Source organism: Pipistrellus kuhlii, unplaced genomic scaffold (genome assembly GCF_014108245.1).
Source record: "Pipistrellus kuhlii isolate mPipKuh1 unplaced genomic scaffold, mPipKuh1.p scaffold_m20_p_8, whole genome shotgun sequence".
Taxonomy (NCBI): domain Eukaryota; kingdom Metazoa; phylum Chordata; class Mammalia; order Chiroptera; family Vespertilionidae; genus Pipistrellus; species Pipistrellus kuhlii.
The window spans coordinates 19,468,984-19,488,701 of record NW_023425584.1 but is presented as its reverse complement, the minus strand read 5'-3'; the positions used below and the strand labels follow the sequence as shown (position 1 = coordinate 19,488,701).

At 43.8% G+C, this 19,718-nt stretch overlaps 1 protein-coding gene and 1 pseudogene across 3 annotated transcripts in view; one reads left to right on the top strand and one right to left on the bottom strand.

The window, feature by feature from the left end:
- Positions 1–19,517, bottom strand: part of SH3TC2 (SH3 domain and tetratricopeptide repeats 2) — a 48,763-nt gene extending 29,246 nt beyond the window's left edge. Inside the window, exons 1-5 of one of the 3 annotated variants that reach the window (XM_036423907.2) lie at positions 19,264–19,517; positions 9,556–9,654; positions 5,990–6,117; positions 2,473–2,578; positions 1,407–1,550 (exon numbers count right to left, since the gene is read on the bottom strand). In XM_036423907.2, coding sequence (XP_036279800.1) covers positions 1,407–1,550; positions 2,473–2,578; positions 5,990–6,117; positions 9,556–9,654; positions 19,264–19,315 — 529 coding nt within the window. In that variant the 5' untranslated portion in view covers positions 19,316–19,517. Of the gene's footprint in view, positions 1–1,406; positions 1,551–2,472; positions 2,579–5,989; positions 6,118–9,555; positions 9,655–19,263 lie in introns of those variants that run through there. The other 2 variants (XM_045576432.1, XM_045576433.1) reach the window with 2 other exon arrangements.
- Positions 4,870–4,968, top strand: LOC118711919 (annotated as a pseudogene).
- Positions 19,518–19,718: the final 201 nt, after the last annotated feature.

The window sequence follows — 19,718 nt, the reverse complement described above, 5'->3', positions numbered from 1 at the left end:
GATTTCACCTTGAAAAAGAATGAAACAAAAACTTATGAAAATATATTTAACAGTTATAACCACAACCTCACGTTTAATCTCAGGACCAGTATAGAATAAATTATGTTGATTCTAATGAATATAATTTCTCCAAGTAGGTTTTATAGTAGCACAGTGTCATATCCTTTCCTTCTTATACAATTTGTGCAATGTAATAATAAAGGGAATCATTTTGCAAAAGATTCTATGCAAATCTGGCCCTTAATGTGTCTATTATGTCATCACTTATCATCTGGTCAGGTGGAGCCTTGATCTGACCCTTCCTTGCAAATAGATTGGTGGGAGCTTCAAGCAGTTCCTCAACACCCCTTTCTTTGACCTCATGAAACCTTTTAGGTTTTGTAAGATTTGCAATTTTACTTTACAATTAAATTCTAGCATAGGTTTAGAAAAGTGATTCTCAATCTTGGATGGACATTGGAATTACCTGGGCAACTTTCAAGCTAGGCCAAGGCCTGGGCCCCCACCTCATGAGATGTTACTGGTCTGGGTGGAGTTCTGGCAAGGGCATCTTCTAAAAACTCTCAAGAAGCCCTGGCCCATGTGGCTCAGTTGGATGGGCATCATCCTGTGTACCAGTTAGATTCCTTGTTAGGGCACAAACCCGAGTTCAGGCTCAATCCCCAGTGGGGGATGTGCAAGAGGCAGCCCATTGATGTTCACTCTTACATTGATGTTTCTCTTTTTCTCTCTCTCTCCCTTCTTCTCTCTCTCTAAAAGTAATAAAAGTATCTATATATATAAAAGGCTAAGAGATCATCTGACTGTCTGGTACCTATGACGTGCACTGACCACCAGGGGGCAGATGCTCAACACAGGAGCTGCCGAGCTGCAATGACTTGGCAGTAGCAGTTCTCCCAGAACCAGAGAGGAGGGAGCCCCATTCCTCACAGGCCCGGGCGACTCCACCTTTGGCTATGGGTTACGTTGTTGCGGGGGCACTGTCAGCCCTGAATCTGGATTACTGCCAAGCTGCTGTGACTTGGTAGCAGCGGTTTTTAAACTTCATAATATTGCACCTAAAGCTAAAATAGATGTTGCTAAAACCCAAAATGAAACAATAGGAAATTTTCTTTCAATGTGCACAAATCCATGCACTGGGCCACTAGTTTAAAAATAATAAAATAAGATTTAAAAAAAATTCCCCCATGGTTCCAACATGAGAGAATCATGAGACTGCCCAGCAAAGCTGCTCTTGTGATGTCAACGTTAAATTGAGAAAGATATTTGGGGAAATATAATAATAGGTGGGTTCATTTGTAAATATTACCACATTTTAATGGTTGTTGCCTCCTTTGTAACCTGATCATTTCAGGGACTTTGAAAATAAATACCCAGATAAGACCCCACCCCTACTCCCTGCTCACCTTCCTGTGTAAGGAGGGCCAGGAATATTGTCTCCAGGTGTTTGTCATCTACGAACACTTGGACCTCTGTGTCCTCCACCAATCCGCAGTTGAGCCAGTACTTGTGGTCGAAGAGAAGATGCTCCAGACATGCAGACACATAGCCTAGGAGGCAAGGCCACAAGGGTCCTGAGCAACATGACTGCAGCCACCAGCTGAGCACAGAGGAGTGTGAGCGAGCCCCTCCTCAAGTTCCCTCCCAGACTCTGGTCCCCAATTCGTCCCCATTTCACTGGAACTGGAAGAACATAAGATGGTAGTTTAACAATTTCTAGAATGAATTTATTCTTGTCAGCATCTGTTGGGAAATACAAGTAATTTTAAATGATATTTACCATTTCAACATGGTTATGGGTCTCCATAAATGCATAGTGAGATGACCAAACCCCATTACCTTTTTCTAATGTAGCCACAGAGGAATCTCCAAGATGACAATGCTGAGTCTGGGGGCTCCTGGCTCCCCCTTCAAGTTCCCCTGAGCTGAGGCTCACGTTCCTGTTCCCCTGGAGATACAGTGGCTGCAGTGGGGGTTCTCCATGGTCCACAAAAGAGCCAGGACTTTTTCAATGTCCCCACTCTGACCCTCCGCCTCACCCAGGCCCAGTAAGCATGTTAAAAATCCAACTAGAAACCATGCAAATTGCAGAATTCTAACAATTATGGATAATACTTAAGGAGCTACTCTGATCTTACTCAAGACCGGCTCTTTTTTGTAAACCACCAATTTCACATCTATCTCAGCTCTTTGAATTTAGTCTTAACCAATAACTACTGCCAGTTGACTAACTGACTAATAAAGAAGTCTCTCCCTGAATACAAAGCAGTGTTATGTTTGGCATTTTAGAGTAACAGTTAACATTGGCTTTTGGTTTAGTTCAGGCATTCTGTGACATTTCAAAATTAACACCCATGTTAGGGCTCTACCTCTTTTAATGATCTGAGCCAAACCAATTCCTGCACGTCAAGCCCTGCAGCCAGGCAGGTCTGTGGCGTGGGCTCTCGTCCCCCTGCCTGCTCCCTGCCGTACCTAAGCTCAGGTAGGTGGAGAACTTCCATATTTCCTCCATGGTCTTGAAGGTGATGAGGAACTGGGCCTGCTGGGACTGGATGCCCACCAACCTGGCTGAGAGGTCCTGAGCAAAGAGAAGGGTGAGTCAGCCGGTGACAGAGTCCTGTTAACCAGCCCACATGAGTACAAAATGCTTTGTATCAATTTCTTGATCATGGCACTGAATTTTACATCAAAAACACACACAAACTGGAAACAACCTGAGTGTCCATCAGAGAAGACTGGTGAAAATGAATTATGGTTCATCCAGAGAGTGGGGTATTATGGTGTCATGCAGCCAAGAAACAATAAAGACACTCTATACACTGATACAACCTCCAAATATACACTGCTAAATGGGACAAGGCAGCGACCAAGAAAAACAACACCAAGGTGCAGAACCAAGTGCAGCGAATGCTACCTAGTGTGTAAATAAAAATATTTAAAGTTGGGGGGGGGGGGAGATAAATCGAAGATGGCACCTTTTATCATGAATCTGTGTCTACTGATTATTTTTATAAAGTTGGCAAACAGAAAAAGCAAACAAAAATAAAAGTCACCCATAATTCCTTCTCTTAGAGATCCCACTTTGGTGCATCAACTGAGTCTTTTTTTCCTATACATGAGTTTCTATGTAACTACTTTTATATAAATAGCATCACATGACTTAAATTGTTTTGTAATCTTTTGTTGCTCAACAATATTTTGTGAACCATCTTTCATGTCATTAAATGATCTACATCAAGCAGGTCAAACTCAAAGGCTAACACAGGCCAAATAAATGAGGCATGCGACCCGTGGGCCTCGAGTTTGACATGATTGGTCTGCATTGAGCATATCAAACTCGTGGCCCACTACGAATATTTGTGGTCCAACCAATATAACAGTGGGAACAGTTATTTACAGTTATGAAGGGAAATAAGTCTCCTGTCAGACCCAGAATTACTGACATTCACCTTGGGTCAGTTTTGAAATTAACCACTGAGAACAAGATTTTTCCCAAAGTAGGAAAGATAGCAGCAGAGAAGAGAAGCCAAGTGTCAGGAAGAAAACATTAATTTTACCATTGCTCTAGTTCTTTTTTTACATCTTATACTTTTCAAAATAAACCTATGTTTCTATGAAAATTGAAGCTTTTGCTCTTTTGCAGCCCACATAAACTTAAACCTTGTTTATTTGGCCCATGTTGCTCTTTGAGTTTGAGATGCTTGGTCTACATTATGTTTAATGGTTACAATGCCATTGTTACATTAATATAATGAATGCTAAACACTTCCTGAGGGTTGGACATTTGAGCTGTTTGTTTTTCAACATCTTAAATAATACTGTGATAAACAACCTATACCTAAACCTTTGTGTATATCCTGGACTGTTTAGACACAATTAATTTTGAGAAGCATCCTTGATAATGCAAAGATATGTACATTTTCAGTCCTAAAATGCAGGAGTCAGCTGCCGTCCAAAAACGCTATGGCAGTTATGTGCTCACAAGCAGAGAAAGAGGAGACCAGCAAGCTCCCCATCCCCACCCCCGCCCTTTTAATACCTGAAAACAGGAGCTTGAGTCACTGACCAAACTTGGTTTTCCCCTGGAATCTGACTCTGTTGCTTGCCCAAGCCTCTGGAGTTGACTGTAATGAGTGATGATCAGAAAGTCCCTGTCTCCCCAGGCCAGGTCCCACATCACTGATCAACCCCGGAGCCCTGACCTAGGAGAAGCGTGGGGGAAGAAGAGGATGGAAGGACCCGAAGGAAGAGCCCCTCGCTCAGCAAAGCCAGAATCCTGGGGATGGAGGTGTTCTGCCGTAGCAGGCCCCGGAGGCCCGAGTCCTCAGGAGGAAGAGCCCAGCACTCAGGGCAGGGGTCTAGGCAACAGTGATCTGCAGAGAACTCACTATTTGTCAAGTACTTCACCAAGAGCTTTATGAGCAATGCCGCCTTTAATTCCCACAGTAACCCCAGGGAAACGTACAATTATAGTACTTAATCCATTCTAAAATGCACCCTTAACACATTTAACCATTTCTGAAACAGAAGATAAAGGAAGCATGGCATCATATTTGACGGACAGCATTTATTTTCATCCTTAGAGGTGAACAAAATAATGGTGCATTTTATAATCAAACGCCATTTCAGGTTAAATGGAAAATGAGATTATCTGTTTTACGGTGAAGGAGCCCGAGACAGAGACAGGTTAAGCAAGTTGCCCAAGGTCACCTGTGAGTGCACTGCAGCGCCCTGCCTAGATCCAGATGACACCAGGCCTTGGCTTTCCCCAAAGGCTGGCCCTGCTGGGGCCTCGGCCCACAGACCCACTCACTCAGCCAAACCCAGCTCTTGCCCCTGCCCAAAGTGACTCAGGTTAAAAGAAACTGATGGCTTAGGCAGCACATGTACTAAAACTGGAACAATAAGGAGATTAGCATGCCCCTGAGCAGGGATGACATGCAAATCTGTAAAGTGTTCTATTATTTTTTAAAAAAAGAAAGAAACTCTATGGTTCCTGAATTCTGAAAATTTAAAACCAAAACCACCCTATTGTTTGTGATCTACTAGGCATGGAATACTTAGCGCCCCTGAGCACATGCCCAGCTCTCTGCCCTCACTGTCTCATTCACTCCTCCAAAATACAGGTGTGATCCTTGGTTACATGGCAAGAGTAATAAAGCACATTTCTCTTTTAAACATGTACCACTGAATGCGGAGCCTGTAAAAATAACTAGAACATCATAGTTTGTTGTGTAAAGTATTATTTTCCTCCCCCCACCTCTACAGCAACAACTTTTAACCAATTCTGACTTTAGCTCTCCTAGGAAATGCCTCCTAAACTGTAAGCAATTGGGTCATACTCTGCTCGCTTGGTTTAACAACCGAAGATAGTATCTTCCCACTATGAAAGGTCAGAAATTGGCTTACTTACCTTATCGCCTTTTTCTTCTCACATTCTAATATTCATATTATAGTTACTAATGTTTGATTGGCAATTTTGGTACTTTGAAAGAAAATGGATTCTTAGTGGTTAGCAGTGGCTGAGAAAGGGGGATGGAGGGCAGTTATTGTTTAGCGGGTAGTTTCAGTTTTCAATGGTGAAAACGTTCGGAATGACAGTGGAGATGATTGCACACCAATGTGCATGTGCTCAGTGTCACTGACCTGTATGATTAAATTTAATGAGATGTATATTATCACAATAAAAATAATAAAATTCAAATTCACCATTTTTTTAAGTCTACTTAATAAGGAGGTGTAATGATTCCCATCCCACAGAGGTTACACAATGTGGGAACGTCACACAGAGAAGGGTGGCAGATTTGATAGGAAGTTTTTTCTGACTCTGCAACTCCTCGGGCTCCCCCAATCCGAGTTCCTGCCCTCCTGTTGAGCAGAGAATGTGTCCCTCATTTGTTCAGTCAGATGTTTTCTTGGGCGCCCACTTAGTTCCCGTGCCATCTAAGGTGCTGGAAGCCTGGAGCAGATGATACACACCCAAGCTCACCTTAAACAGAGCACGCACCTCCTGGTCCTCATTCTCCAGTGCCCAGAGCCGCCTCCTGGCTGCTTCCTGCAAGGGGCCATTGACACACCTCCTGGAGCGGCTCTTCACACTGAAGGAGAGTGTCAGGTCTGAAAGAGAACAGGGAAATGGATGAGGTTGGGAATGCAAAGGGAAGGAAGAACTAGATAAGCACCAGTGTTTCCCACATCTAAACCCTAAAGGACTTAGATGCCCTCCTTAGTTAGAGATTACGGGTGATCTTAACGATCCTCAGGGCACCTCCTTTAAACTGTCCCCCAGAAAGGAATGCTGAAGTCCGGGGTGCCCGGGCATCCCAGGACTTGGTACACTTGGGTTGGCTATTTCTGCTGTGAGCCAGGTTACTCCTACACTGCCTGGTACTGAGGTGACAGAACCGGACACTGTCACTGAACATTCACCAAGCACATTAAGCATTCGCTGGAGAACCAGCAAGGACATATACTCCTCCTGTAGATAACTTGTGAAAGTTTCTAACTATTTGTGTATTTAGGGAAATGTATTCATATGTACACATTTATGGATTATAATAGATATGATATATTTTACGCATTTTACATACACACATACATAGTCTCTCACCTGTCTCTTTCTGGTAAACATTTATTAATTTTGGGGGGTAATTGGTTAATTATTAAAATCTATCCTCAATTTCTTCAAATGACACATTGAATACTGTGAGCAGACACTGTTTTCAGTGCTGGAACACAGAGGGAAACCTAGTGACATGGGCCCTGTTTTCCTGGAACTTGTACTCTTGGCAGACCAGGTCCGAAAACTCAAGAACTTCCTGTGGAGAGAAGTGCTATGAGAGCATGCACCAGGGTAAAGGGGCAGAGTGACGGGGCGCTTGGAAGTGGGGTGTGCCTTTGGGCAGCGTTGTCAGGAAAGGCCACACTCAGGAGGTTCATCTTAGAGCTGCACTTCGCTGTGTGTCTTCTTCAGACAATCAGTAGCAATGCCAATGATCATCATCAAACACAATAAAGCAAGAAGGTGCTGGGCTGAATCACAGAAGTCTCTCCTCCAGCCCAAAGTTGCCAGAACCTTGGCAATTCCCGAGCACATTCGAGATGGCCTTTGTCACACAGGCCTGGGTCCACGGGGCAGTGCTGGGCCCTGACCGTAGAGAGGCCTGCCTTTAACCCAGAAGTCCTGAGCCCAGCTGCAACATGACATGCGCAACTGACCTGGCATTGGTGTGAACTTCAGTTGGGTGTTTGCTGCCTTCCGTTCCTCCCCGGCCTGTGTTCTAATCTCATCCAAGCCCTATGTCATCGGCAGCCTAGGTCCACCCTGCATCGGGCAGCCCCTCTGCACACTGATCTCTAGAAGGAGGGGATGTCCGGGGGGAGGAGTCACAAGGAAAGGACTCAAGGCTTGGCCTTGCCCTTGCTAACCGCACCACCTGAGAAGTTAATTACTTCCCAGTGCTTGACTTTCCTCATTAGCAAAATGGCTTTTAGAGTACCTATGCCTCAGGAGTTTGCAGAGGCTTACTAAACAAGATTATGCACATAGAGATTTTGTCTGGTGCCTGGTACATTCTAAATGTTCACTAAACACAATAAGCATTCCTGTTGCCCCTCACAAATCCCCACGCCCACCCCGTACTGCAGCAATTACTGCTCTCACTGCCCTCATCTGTCACACCTATATTTAACCTTGACTCTGAGTCTCTGATTCCTTTTCACCATACTTGTCTGTTCCATTCTTGCAAAACCTAATCCAAACTCCCCTCTGGAATCTCTCTGGTAATGAATGCCCGTGGTGACTGACAGCCCCCCTCTATATAGATCCCCTTGCCACACATGTCAGTGTACTCTGGGCATGAAATGCAAAAGACCAGGATGTAAATAAGCAAACTGCTTTTGAGATCTCAGACTCTGGGCCCACTGCGGGATCCTCGGTGTCACCAGACAGAGGTGAAGCCAAGTTCACTCTAGTTCACAGCGAAGTGCATTTTGTCATATTTCTGTTTGGTCTTTTAATCATATTATAATAAGGTATCTGATGGATTCTGTCTACAACTCTTCCTTATAAAGGAGAGGTTGGCAGCGGGAGGCGAGTCCTCCTTCTCTCCCCATGACCTTCCTGGAAGCAGTGCCCTGGCAGAAAACACTGAAAAAGGAACCAGTTCAGCCTTGGTTGATTAAGTTTCACCTACACATACCCTTGTTCACTGGCCTTGGCCTTTGGGCTCAGATAAGGCAAAATGCTGATCCATTGTGTTCATAAAACAGCAGATGGTGATGCAGCTTTTGGTGGGGATGGCCCCAGTTGACAGGCAGATAAGCAGATAGACACAAAAGAAGGAAGTGGAGGGTAAGGTTTTTGCTTATGGCCAACCAAGCAGTTTGACAGAGTTTGGAATTAGGAAAAGAACAAACCCGGTAAGACACGTACACAATATCGATTTACATGATTTACGTCCTGTAGAACATGCAAAATATAAACCTTTTCCACAAACCTGTTGTCTGCTGGAGAGAAATACACGATTGGAGGGGCGGTGGAGCGTGTGGCTGTGAGAAAGGACTGGGGTTTGAAAGCCTTTCTCATCTCCTATTAGCTGTGGCAGTGGGGAAGTCCCCTCCCTCTCTGAGACTCGGTTTGCCACCTCAGAGTGAGGAGTGTGGCACCACCTCCCCGAGGTGAGCAAGGCAGGATGGGCACAACACACAAGAGTCACTTAGCACACACTTTGCACAAGATTTGCCCTCAAAAAAGGCCCCTTTTACTACAGAACAAAAACTGAGTCTTCTACAGGTTTATCCCGAGTCTCATGTCAAGAGTCAGCTCTCTGATGACAACTCTCCCTTTGCCAGCTTTCCTGAAATCACTTAAGGGGACCCTTATGAGAGGCATGCATCAAGAATAAGATTTAATTTTCACATTAATTCAAATTTTTTTTCTGCTTCTGAACAATTCATACAGATGCCCTTCTGATCAGTCAATCACTTCACACATTCAGCCCTTTATTCACTTATTCATTATGTTAACAAATATTTATTGAGAACCTGCAATGTATAAAGTGGTGTCAGATAGTATATGGAATACAAATGTGACTGCTACATATTTATTCAACTATTGCTGTATTTGTTTACTGGACATTTTCTGAGCACCAGCTATGTACAGGTAATTCTTTTAGATACCATGTAGAATATATATTGATAATTATTATATTTAGAAAAAAATTACCCCTGATTTTAAAATTTAACCAAATGAACTTTTGTTAGTTCAAGAAATATGAATGGAGCTCCTACTATGTGCCAGATTGTGAAGAGCTTTGAGTATCAGCCTGAGGAGGTTTAACTTAAATCTTGTAGACAGTGGAGAGCATTGGAAGACTAGTGAGCAAGGCAATGTCATATCAAGGTCATGCCTACAGGATGAATTTTGTGAGGTCCTAACAAGGATAAGAGAAAGGGATCCCGCAGATGGGAGTGGCAAGGAGGTTACTGCAGTATTCTACATGGAAAATGTTTTGTTTGTTTTTGAAATAGGGTTTGTCTTTGGGGTTTAGATACCTGGAATCATGTTCTGTAACAGGAAACATTTTTCCTTATCTTCAGGTGAGGATATAAACTCACTGGATATGGCTGGATCCTTGGAAAGAGTTTCTTTACCTGGAAGAGATGAAATGCAAGATCATTGTGAAAGTGTAAGCAAGTTATAAACAGAGACTGAGAGCTTTTTCTCCAGGGCTGGTGGCATGGAAGACTCCTATCATCATTGCCTTATAAGTATTTAGTACTCAACTATGATCCAAAAAAAAAGCATGCATGCCATCTCAATCATGCAACAGTCACAGTTTCCCCATTTTATTTAAATAAAAACAGATTTCCACCCACAGGCCAGACTGAGTGAGTCCCTTGGCATAGTGCACTGGAAGTGCGGAATATATGTTGAGTCAACAAGGCCATCACAGATCTGACTACAGCGTTGTTTAAGGACAACAGAAGTGCTGGAGCAGAAAAGGGAGAGTGGCATGGTTGGGGAGTTGGCTGGGGCATGGCTGTTATAATCCTGAAACATGAATGTCCCCAGACTGGCCTCTGTCTGCCCACTAAATAGAGTCCTATATGGGATGTCTCTCCTCCCCAGCTCTCCAAATATTTCTGTCTTTGCAGCTACAGAATTGGAGTGAAAAAGATAAAAAAAGAAGATTGTGCCGAAACCGGTTTGGCTCAATGGATTGAGTGTCGGCCTGCAGACTGAAAGGTCCCAGGTTTGATTCTGGTCAAGGGATGTACATTGGTTGCGAGTACAACCCCAGTACAGGGTGTGCAGGAGGCAGCTGGTCGATGTTTCTCTCTCATCGATGTTTCTAGCTCTCTATCGTTCTCCCTCCCTCTCTGTAAAATATCAATAAAATATATATATATATTTTTAAAAAGATTATAACACAGACCAGGCTTAGGGAGAAGGGTAGATTGATGGCAGAGAGTTGAAAAGAGAAGAAGTATGACTAAAAAGCATGAGGCAATAGATATATACAGGGTGTGCCCAAAAAATGTATACACATTTTGAATAATTATTAATTCCAATGGGTTAAATTTGAAAAGAAAGAAACATTATTTGAACTATCAGCTGTTAAAGTGTGGGTACATTTTTTGGGATATCCTGTATATGTAAAAAAAAAAAAATTAAAAAAGAATAAAGGAAAATTTCACAAGTATGGCTATGGAAAGTGGGTCTCTTTTATGGCAGCCCCCAAATATGAGACAACTCAAGTCTTTAACACATTACTTTTAGCTACTTCATTCTTTTGACCATGACATTGTTCAAGGACTATAGCATGGGGTCTGAATCATATTTTACCTGGCCCTGAAAAGAGGGGTTAGCAATCTTGGCAATCACTGTTAGAGTCACTCATTTAATCCCCCCACCACCATTTCTTCTCTTGCACAATGGTGATAGGTCAAAGACAAGCAGGCTACCAGGTTTTCACTCTAGACCTTTGCTGCTGGTGATGCATCCCAAGCATGATAAATGATAGGGCAACCATGCTCTATCCTAGGGGTGCCGAACTCAATCAGAGAAGGGGCCAAAATCTAAAATCCAGCCTAAATCGCGGGGCCGAATGGTTTACTAAACAGTCATAAACTGTCATTGTGATGGAAACGCAGCGGAGTGCAGTGATGACAGCGCAGTGCGGGCCACATTGCAAGGCCTGGCGGGACGGATTTGGCCCGAGGGCCTTGTGTTTGACACATGTGCTCTATCCGGTCACAGCCGGTTCACACTGAACAGGAATCCTCATCTTGCTGCATAGAGTCTATGCCTCCTTCTGTGCCTGTGCAGTGGGGTTTTGAGATCCAAGTGGGGAACTTCCATTTCTTCATATTGAAAACAGTCAGTCCTCTTTTGGTGGTGAACAGGGAGAATGAAATGGATTTTGGCCTAAACTGGCAGAAGGAGGGGCCCATCAGCTCACAGCCCTTCACCCGGTAAATCTTGGTAGGGTTCAGAGCCAAAAGCTAAGCAGCTTAGCTGGAAAGCTGGCGATAATGAGCTCTAGTTGAACAGGATCATTTCATGGTTCTGCCCCCAGGAGCCAAAAGTAACTGTAGCAAAAGGACACTGGCTTTGGAATCATGAGACTCAAGGTTGGGCACCATCAGATTCTCCCACACATCAGTGAGGTGGCCATGGGCAAGACATTTCATGTGTCCATTTTTGAGATTTCACTTTCCCACCCATATATGAGGGATTGGCCTACATTAGTGTTTCTCGACACTGGCTGCCTATGTGAAGCACCCAGTTTGATTTTTTAAAATACCAGTGCCTACCCTCATCTCCATAAATGCTGATTCCTGTGGTTTGCAGTTAGCCCAGCCACAGGTTTTTTTTTTTTTTTTTAAGTTCCCCAAATGCTTCTAATTTGAGTCAGTGTTAAGAACCACTTGTCTACACCGGTGGTCCTCAAACCTTCATGTGCATGTGAATCACCTGGGGATATTAATAAAATGCAGACGCTGCTTCTGGAATTGAAAGCCCGAGGTCTGCATTTCTACCATGGTGCCAGGTGATGCTCCTGCTGGTCCCAGAGTCACACTCGGAATGGTAGCCTGCTTTGCTACTCTAGGACAAAGTTTGGAAACTGGTAGACCAGAAGCCACAGGCTGCAGAAAACCCACAAATATTTCTCCTTTTTCTTTCCCCGCCCCCTCTACACAGTGAATTTTAAAGTTTGAATTTGCTTGGCATCATTTAGAAATTGGGATATTTTGCATAACTCGGATGCTTGGCTTTGCTTGGCTTTGCTTTGAGAATTGGAAGATCTCAGTGGCCCTCATTCTCAGTGGCAACAGTGGAGGCTGTGGTTGCTGCCCTTTTACAGGCCATTTGTTGGTTGCTGCCCTTTTACAGGCCAAATGAGCCCGAGGCCCTCATTCTCAGTGGCAACAGTGGAGGCTGTGGTTGCTGCCCTTTTACAGGCCATTTGTTCTCCAGCCACACGTCCCCATGCTGACAGCTCACTCATTTACCCTCCGCCTCAGCAAGCTCTGAGAGTGTGTCCCTGTTATAGGATGATGAGGACCCATGGATGAGTCCACCTTGAAGAAGGAAGGCCAGGATGATGGTTCTGGTTTGGGGGGTGGGAATGAAGGGTGGGTGCACAGCTCTTAAAGACGTGTGAGGTTTAGAGAAGGAAATTGCAGAATTTCACACAACATGCTTGTTTTGTAAAAGATACCTGTACAGGAAAAATATAGAAGAATATCCATGACTTGGAGTAGCCATTGATTTTCTAAATAGGATGGAAAAGCACTACTCATAATAATAATAATAATAATAATAATAATAATAATAATAGCCCAGCCAGCATGGCTCAGTGGTTGAGCATAAACTAGGAGGTCACAGTTCAATTCCCAGTCAGGGTACATGCCCAGGTTGTGGGCTCAATACCCAGAGTGGGGCATGCAGAAGGCAGTCAATCAATGATTCTCTCTCATCATTGATGTTTCCATCTCTCTCTCCCTCTCCTTTCCTCTCTGAAATTGATAAAATTATATTCAAAAAGAAATAATGAAATTAGAATACATTTAAATTAGAAACTTCTGTTAATAAAGAGATGCAATTAAGAGAATAGATAAGTGACAGAGTAGAAGAAGATACAGACAATATGTATATTCATCAAAGAGCTAGAACCCAGAATATACAAAGAATGCTAATACATCTTTAATATGTAGGCAATCTTCTAGAAAAAATGGGCAACAAGCTTGGATAGACATTTTATAAAAAACATATTCAAATATTCAAATGGCCAATACATTTATAAAAACCTTTTCAAGCTCATCAGGGAAATACAAATTAAAATCACAATGAAACACCTTTACAGTGGCCAGCTAAAATAAAAAATACAGATAAAGCCAAGTGTTTGTAAGGATACTCATAAACTAGAACCCCATTTATAGCAAGTGTGTAAGAATAAGCTTTGAAAATTTTCACTTTGGTAAACTGAGAGTTTCAATTCAACTGAGCATATCCATTTATATACATGCATAAGATTCAGCAATTCCAATTTTGAGAAGATATATACTCAAAACAGTACATACATATGTTCACCAAAATATATCTACTGAAATATTCAGAGCAGCCGTAGCCATAAGAACCAAGCCCTGGCAACAATACAGATGTCCGTTTACATTAGAATGGATAAGTGAATGGTAGCATGTACAATTAAATACAATGCAGCAATGGGAATAAATGAGTTACTGCCACCGAAAGCAGACTCGGCTAGATATATTCCCCTGTGGAAATTCAATAAGCTGTACACATCTAACTTTATGCTCAATTCTGTATAAATGGTTAATTTTAATAAAAGGGTAAATTTTTAGATATTCCTGGCGTCCTTCTCTACCTACTCTACCTCAGAATATCTAGAGGTAGACTGGGATGTGTGTTTTTAATTACACGTTGGGGCCGAAACCGGTTTGGCTCAGTGGATAGAGCGTTGGCCTGCGGACTGAAAGGTCTCGGGTTCGATTCCCATCAAGGGCATGTACCTTGGTTGCGGGCACATCCCCAGTAGGGGGTGTGCAAGAGGCAGCTGATCAATGATTCTCTCTCATGGATGTTTCTAACTCTCTATTCCTCTCTCTTCCTCTCTGTGAAAAAGCAATAAAACATATTTTATAATAATTACATGTTGGGAATTTCCAATATCCTCTAGAACAGCGGTTGCCAACCTTTCAGACCTCACAGACTGCAGGTTGGTGACCACTGCTCTAGAGTATATAGAGGCAACTAACTCACAGGATGCCTTGGGACGCGTGAGCCAGAGGCTAGCTCCTTAAGAAACAATAAGGAATCTGGGACGTGAGAGTGAGTTTTATAATAGGAAGAGCAGTTAATAGTTGCACAGGATTTATAGTCACAAAGCTTTTTCATATATGGAATTTCAAGATCTGAGCTGGGCCTCGTGAAAGAACCAGACACTATTTTTTTAAAAATATATTTTATTGATATTTTACAGAAAGGAAGGGAGAGAGATAGAGAGCTAGAAACATCGATGAGAGAGAAACACCTACCAACTGCCTCTTGAACACCCCCTACCGGGGATGTGCCCACAACCAAGGTACATGCCCTTGACCGGAATCGAACCCGGGACCTTTCAGTCCGCAGACCGACGCTCTACCACTGAGCCAAACCGGTTTCGGCAGAAGCAGACACTATTGAAGACAACAAAACACTATTGCATAGAATAAAGTACTTTAGGGAAAATATATAGTATTTTAATGACTGAAAGGAAATAGCCCAAAAGGCCCATGGTGGCTATTGCTGAGTTATTTTAAATTATCTTTCCTATACTTCTGCCTACTTTCCAAATATTCTGTACTGTCTTCTAACACTAGAGGCAGGTGAAGCAGTGTCTGGGGCTCTGCACTCAGAAAGCCCTGGACTCAAAGCCCGGCTTCTTCATTAGCTTAGCCATGTGACCTAGGAGAGCCCAGTCTCTGTGGCTCAGATGAGGCTGACTCCCTTCATCCCTAACTCCAAATGTGGTCACAGGACTCAGCATAAGTGAATCGAGTATGCTCTGCCATAGCCATGCAGCCAAAGTTAAGCCAATGAAAATTGGACGTACGACCCTCATCAGCACTCTTAGGGAAGAGAAGATTTCTTTCCACTGAACTTGAAGCTGTGAATATGACAGCGTGGAGCTGTAGATCCCACCACAGAGAGAAAGCCTGCCTGAGGATGAGACCAACCTAGTACAGATAGAGCTGAGGAAAGATAACTTCCTGATAACATTTTTTGGACATCTTGATGAAGCCATACCTGAAACAAATAACCTCGGGACTTTTCATTTATGACTCAATGAATTACTTTCTGGAAGCTAGTTTCTTTATTATTAATACTGTTTAGATAAAGTTACTAACACTTAATTCAGAAAACACAGATTTATTTAAACACTATCAAACTACTCTCCAAAGTGACTGTAGCATTTTGCTTCCCATTAGCAATGTGTGAAGCTCCAGTTGCTCCACATTCTCACCAATACTTGACTGTATTGCTTGTTTTCATTTTAGCCATTTACAGATGCTCAATTTTATCTCATTATTTCAGTTGCATTTCCCTAATAACTAATGGTGCTGAGCATTTTTTTTGTGTGTGTGTGTGTGCTCATTTGCCATCCATATATTTTCTGGATGACAGAGAACTGTGACAGAGCCGGGCTCCACACAGATCATTGGGTGCAGACCTTGCAGTTTCAACTACATGAACCTGACCTCGGAAATCTGAGGTCTAAAGTCTCTAATCCGGGAAACATCTAACTCGCAGAAACCTGCTGGAAATGAGAATCCACTCCATGGCATTCTCCTTCAATCTCCTATTATTACTCTGATGACTAGTATTTCAACCAAAAAGGTTGAAGGGAAGTTACAAACAGGATTATTGTAGGCAAATATATCTCTCCCACGGCAACTGTTTAAGGGTATAAGTCTGCCAAATTTCTTCAAGAATGTGTTGAAAATAAGGAGAAAGCTTTTAAACAGACAAAATTCATTATGGTTTGCTCTGTACTCCTACGTGAGCAACGGTAGTTTATTAAACAATGGCAAGAACATATAAGGGTCCCAGAAGTCAGCAATGATGTCAATTGACCAGTAACTCGCCCTCTCAGCGCCTGCAGTCAGGAGATTTACATGAGCAAATGAGAGTCAGCACAGGGAACTAATGCTGCAGGCAGCACACACGTGTGAGAACGCAGCATGCCTGGGGTTGTCAGAGCCAACATCAGTCACTGTGTCACACAGCAGCAAGCCAGCTGGGCAGCCAGCCAGGGCTCAGTTCTATCAAGAACCTTCTCCTTTGCTGTCTCCCTTACCCCTGAGGAATGTTGATCCTCACTGTTTACTCCCACTTAAACAGACACAATGGCAGAAGCAGCCAAAGAATTACAAGCACAGACTCCTAGTCCTACGGAGTCAGGAAACAGGAAGAAGGAACGCTGCAGTGGTCCCTACTAGCTAACAATAAAACAGCCCACTACTGAGGGGTTTTCAGAAGCCAGACCTTGTGCTAAATCCATGAGATGAATGATCTGTTTTAACCCTCACAAATGCTCCATTAGATACTTCCATTAGATCCCGTTTACAGACAGGAAAACTGAGGTTTGACAAATAGAATGCAGAAATAAAATGAAGTCACTAGAGTCAAGATGCAAACTAACTAAAAGCAAGCAGATTGAGGTATGAGGAAACAGTTCTATTCTTGTTTTAATGAGCCTGGGAACATACCCCTTTGAACTTTCCAGTCTTGGGTCAATACATGATAGCCATCAAACCTCCAGATAACCCTCTGATTATCCCTTAAAGAGCTAAGGAAAGAGTTTTCACAACACCTGACGCCATTATCCAGACCACCAGTCCTCTAGGATCAGTATCTTGGACCCATACAGAGTCTAAGAATGCAGAACCAATTCTTCTCAAGAATGTACTCCTCACTGTAAGAATCCTTGGCTTTACTTGCTTCTTCACACTACTCTGAGTACTGCTTAGTTGTGTTTTCAGTTTGCACACCTCCAGACCCTTGAATAAATGTTTATCTTTTCTTTCTAGCCAAAGACTCCTATTGTATTTATGTTCATTTGACAGGTTCAAAGAAAATAAGAGACTTGCCCAATGTCACACAATTATTAAATAGCTCCAAAATGTGTCTCATATTTTGTTTCATTTTTCTAGGGTAAATAGGGGCACCTAGAAGGGAATGTTTATGTCAACTGACCTCAGACCTACAACACTTCTATCAATACCCTAAAAAAAAAAAAAAAAAAAAAAAAAAAGGCCCTGACAAGTTTGGAGAACAATCTGGGAGGGTGTCATGAAAAGCCTCAATAGAAATAAACAGCAAGTTGACTCTTGGTGAAAAAGTGAATCTAGGATGCCAGCCAATTATTAATAGCAAAGTCAAGCAAACCAATAAAATAACTGAATGATAGTGTTGAGAAGTTTGAGGTTGTTTTCTCAATGGTGGTTGGTTGGTGGGTTTGAACTGTAGAATTTTATTATATGAAATCTTGGGCTGAAAGGGCATCAAACAGAAGCAGAGCTGAAACTGGTTTGGCTCAATGGATAGAGCATCGGCCTGCAGACTGAAAGGTCCCAGGTTCGATTCCGGTCAAGGGCATGTACATTGGTTGCGGGCACATCCCCAGTAGGGGGTATGCAGGAGGCAGCTGATCAACGTTTCTCTCTCATTGATGTTTCTGACTTTCTATCCCTCTCTCTTCCTCTCTGTAAAAAAAATCAATAAAATATATATTTTTGAAAAAACACAGATGCAGAGTTGCTGTATCAGAAACTGAGGTCAGGGAGCAGGAGCAGAGGTCCCAGGGCGAGTTCACAACCCCCTCATTTTACAGATGAGCAAACAGAGGCCTAGAGAGAGAGCATGATGTGCCAGGGCCATAGACATGTAATTGATGTGGCTGACATTTATTGTGCTTAATCAACTGTGTACCAGGTTGTTTCACATGTAATTTTAATCCTCACCACAATCCTATAAGGAAAACAATGATACCATAAAATCTACATGAGGAACTTGACACACAGAGAGTTAAGGAAATTGCTCAACACAAGTCAAGGAACAGAGATAAAACCTAGGCATTCTGGCCTTAAAGGTCAGGTGATTAACCATGATGATGCCTGCCTCAGTGGCACTGTTTAGGGGTTTGTTTATTTATAATTTATAGATCTGGGGTGGCCTTAGTCTCGGAGCCTCTCCCTGCTGGAGGTGCCAAGGTGCTCAGGCTCCAGAACACGGCTACTTCCCATTCACTTTGGCATTGACCAACCCAAGTAACAGGACACCCGGGGGAGTCATCAGTCAGGGAGTAGAAAGCTTTGTCTAGGGGTTCTCCTTGGCTCCCGCTCCAAGGAGCCATGGTGGTGCTCCAGGAAGAGATGATATGTCAGAGAGAGTTAGAAATGGTTCCTTGTGTGATGCTCTTCTATCTCCTCACTAGCTCTCCCCCAATTTAATTACCCCCACCCCAAAGCTGCTATTCATCCCGATAAATGCCATTCACAAGACTGCAGAGCCTCACCTTGGGCCTGCTCTGAAGAGAAGCAAGGAACTTGCATTAGGGTGACCAATCGTCCTGGTTTGCCTGAGACTGTCCCAATTTTAGCCTCAACTAGAGCCTGGGGGAGCCCTCCGTCCCAGGCAGACCCGGATGTTGGTCAGCCAATGACAAGTCTCAATAACTTGGCAATCTCACAGAGCAATAATTCTCCGTGGCTTCAAGTTGACGTACCAAAAAAAGTATATCACACTGCACAGGTAGGAGGCAGGAAACGCCTGTTTTTCTTCAATAACAGCAACCCTGACGAAAATAGGGTTTGAGGGATGGAGGCCAAGTTTATGACCACCCTCAGGCCCCAGAGGAACTCACAGCCTGAGCTTTCTTCCTGACCTAGGGAATCTTGGGAAGAAAGGAAGGAAGGGCTTAGTCACACCCTGGGAGTGGCAGCCAAGAGCAACACTGCTCTGCGCAGAGCCGGCTCCCGGCCTCTCTCTTCAGGAAAAGTAGATGCTTCCCGAGCTTTATGCCCTTTTACAAAGCCAGAGTGACAAACACTGACGGAGGGAGGAGGGAGCCGGGAAGCACAACCATCTCCCCAACTTTGGCAGAGCAACTTCCCCACCCCAGCAGACCCCTGAGCTTTCACTGAACCAACACGTCAGCCAAGACACAGGCCAGGGCCCCCCAGGAAACTCACCTGGGCCCCAGGACAGACTCCGCTCCCTGGGGATGCAGAAGCAGCCACCCATGTGTTCACCATCCTCCACGGGCCGAGCACCCTGAGAACACCAGCCAGAAGAGCACTGCCAGGGCACAGCCTCCCCACGGTGTTCCTCCTCCCGCCTACTCCCTGGCACACGAGGGACCAAGGCCCCGGCTCAATGCACAATGCAGCCTTTGAAATCCCGCTGCAGCAGGAGGCCCAGGGAGGATGGGAGGGGCTGCCCAGCCCTCAGGCCCCACAGTCCTTGCACTGCCAGGCCTCTGCCTGGAGCAGAGCTCCTCCCTGCCTCTCTGCAGACTGCTTCATGCCTATCAGGCTGTGGCACATTCCTGGCATTCTAAGACTCAGATACACAGTTTGGTCCTTGTGGGGGCAGCCAGGACGGAGGAGGAGGCCAGAGAGCACCAGGAAGCAGGCTGCTGTTCTTG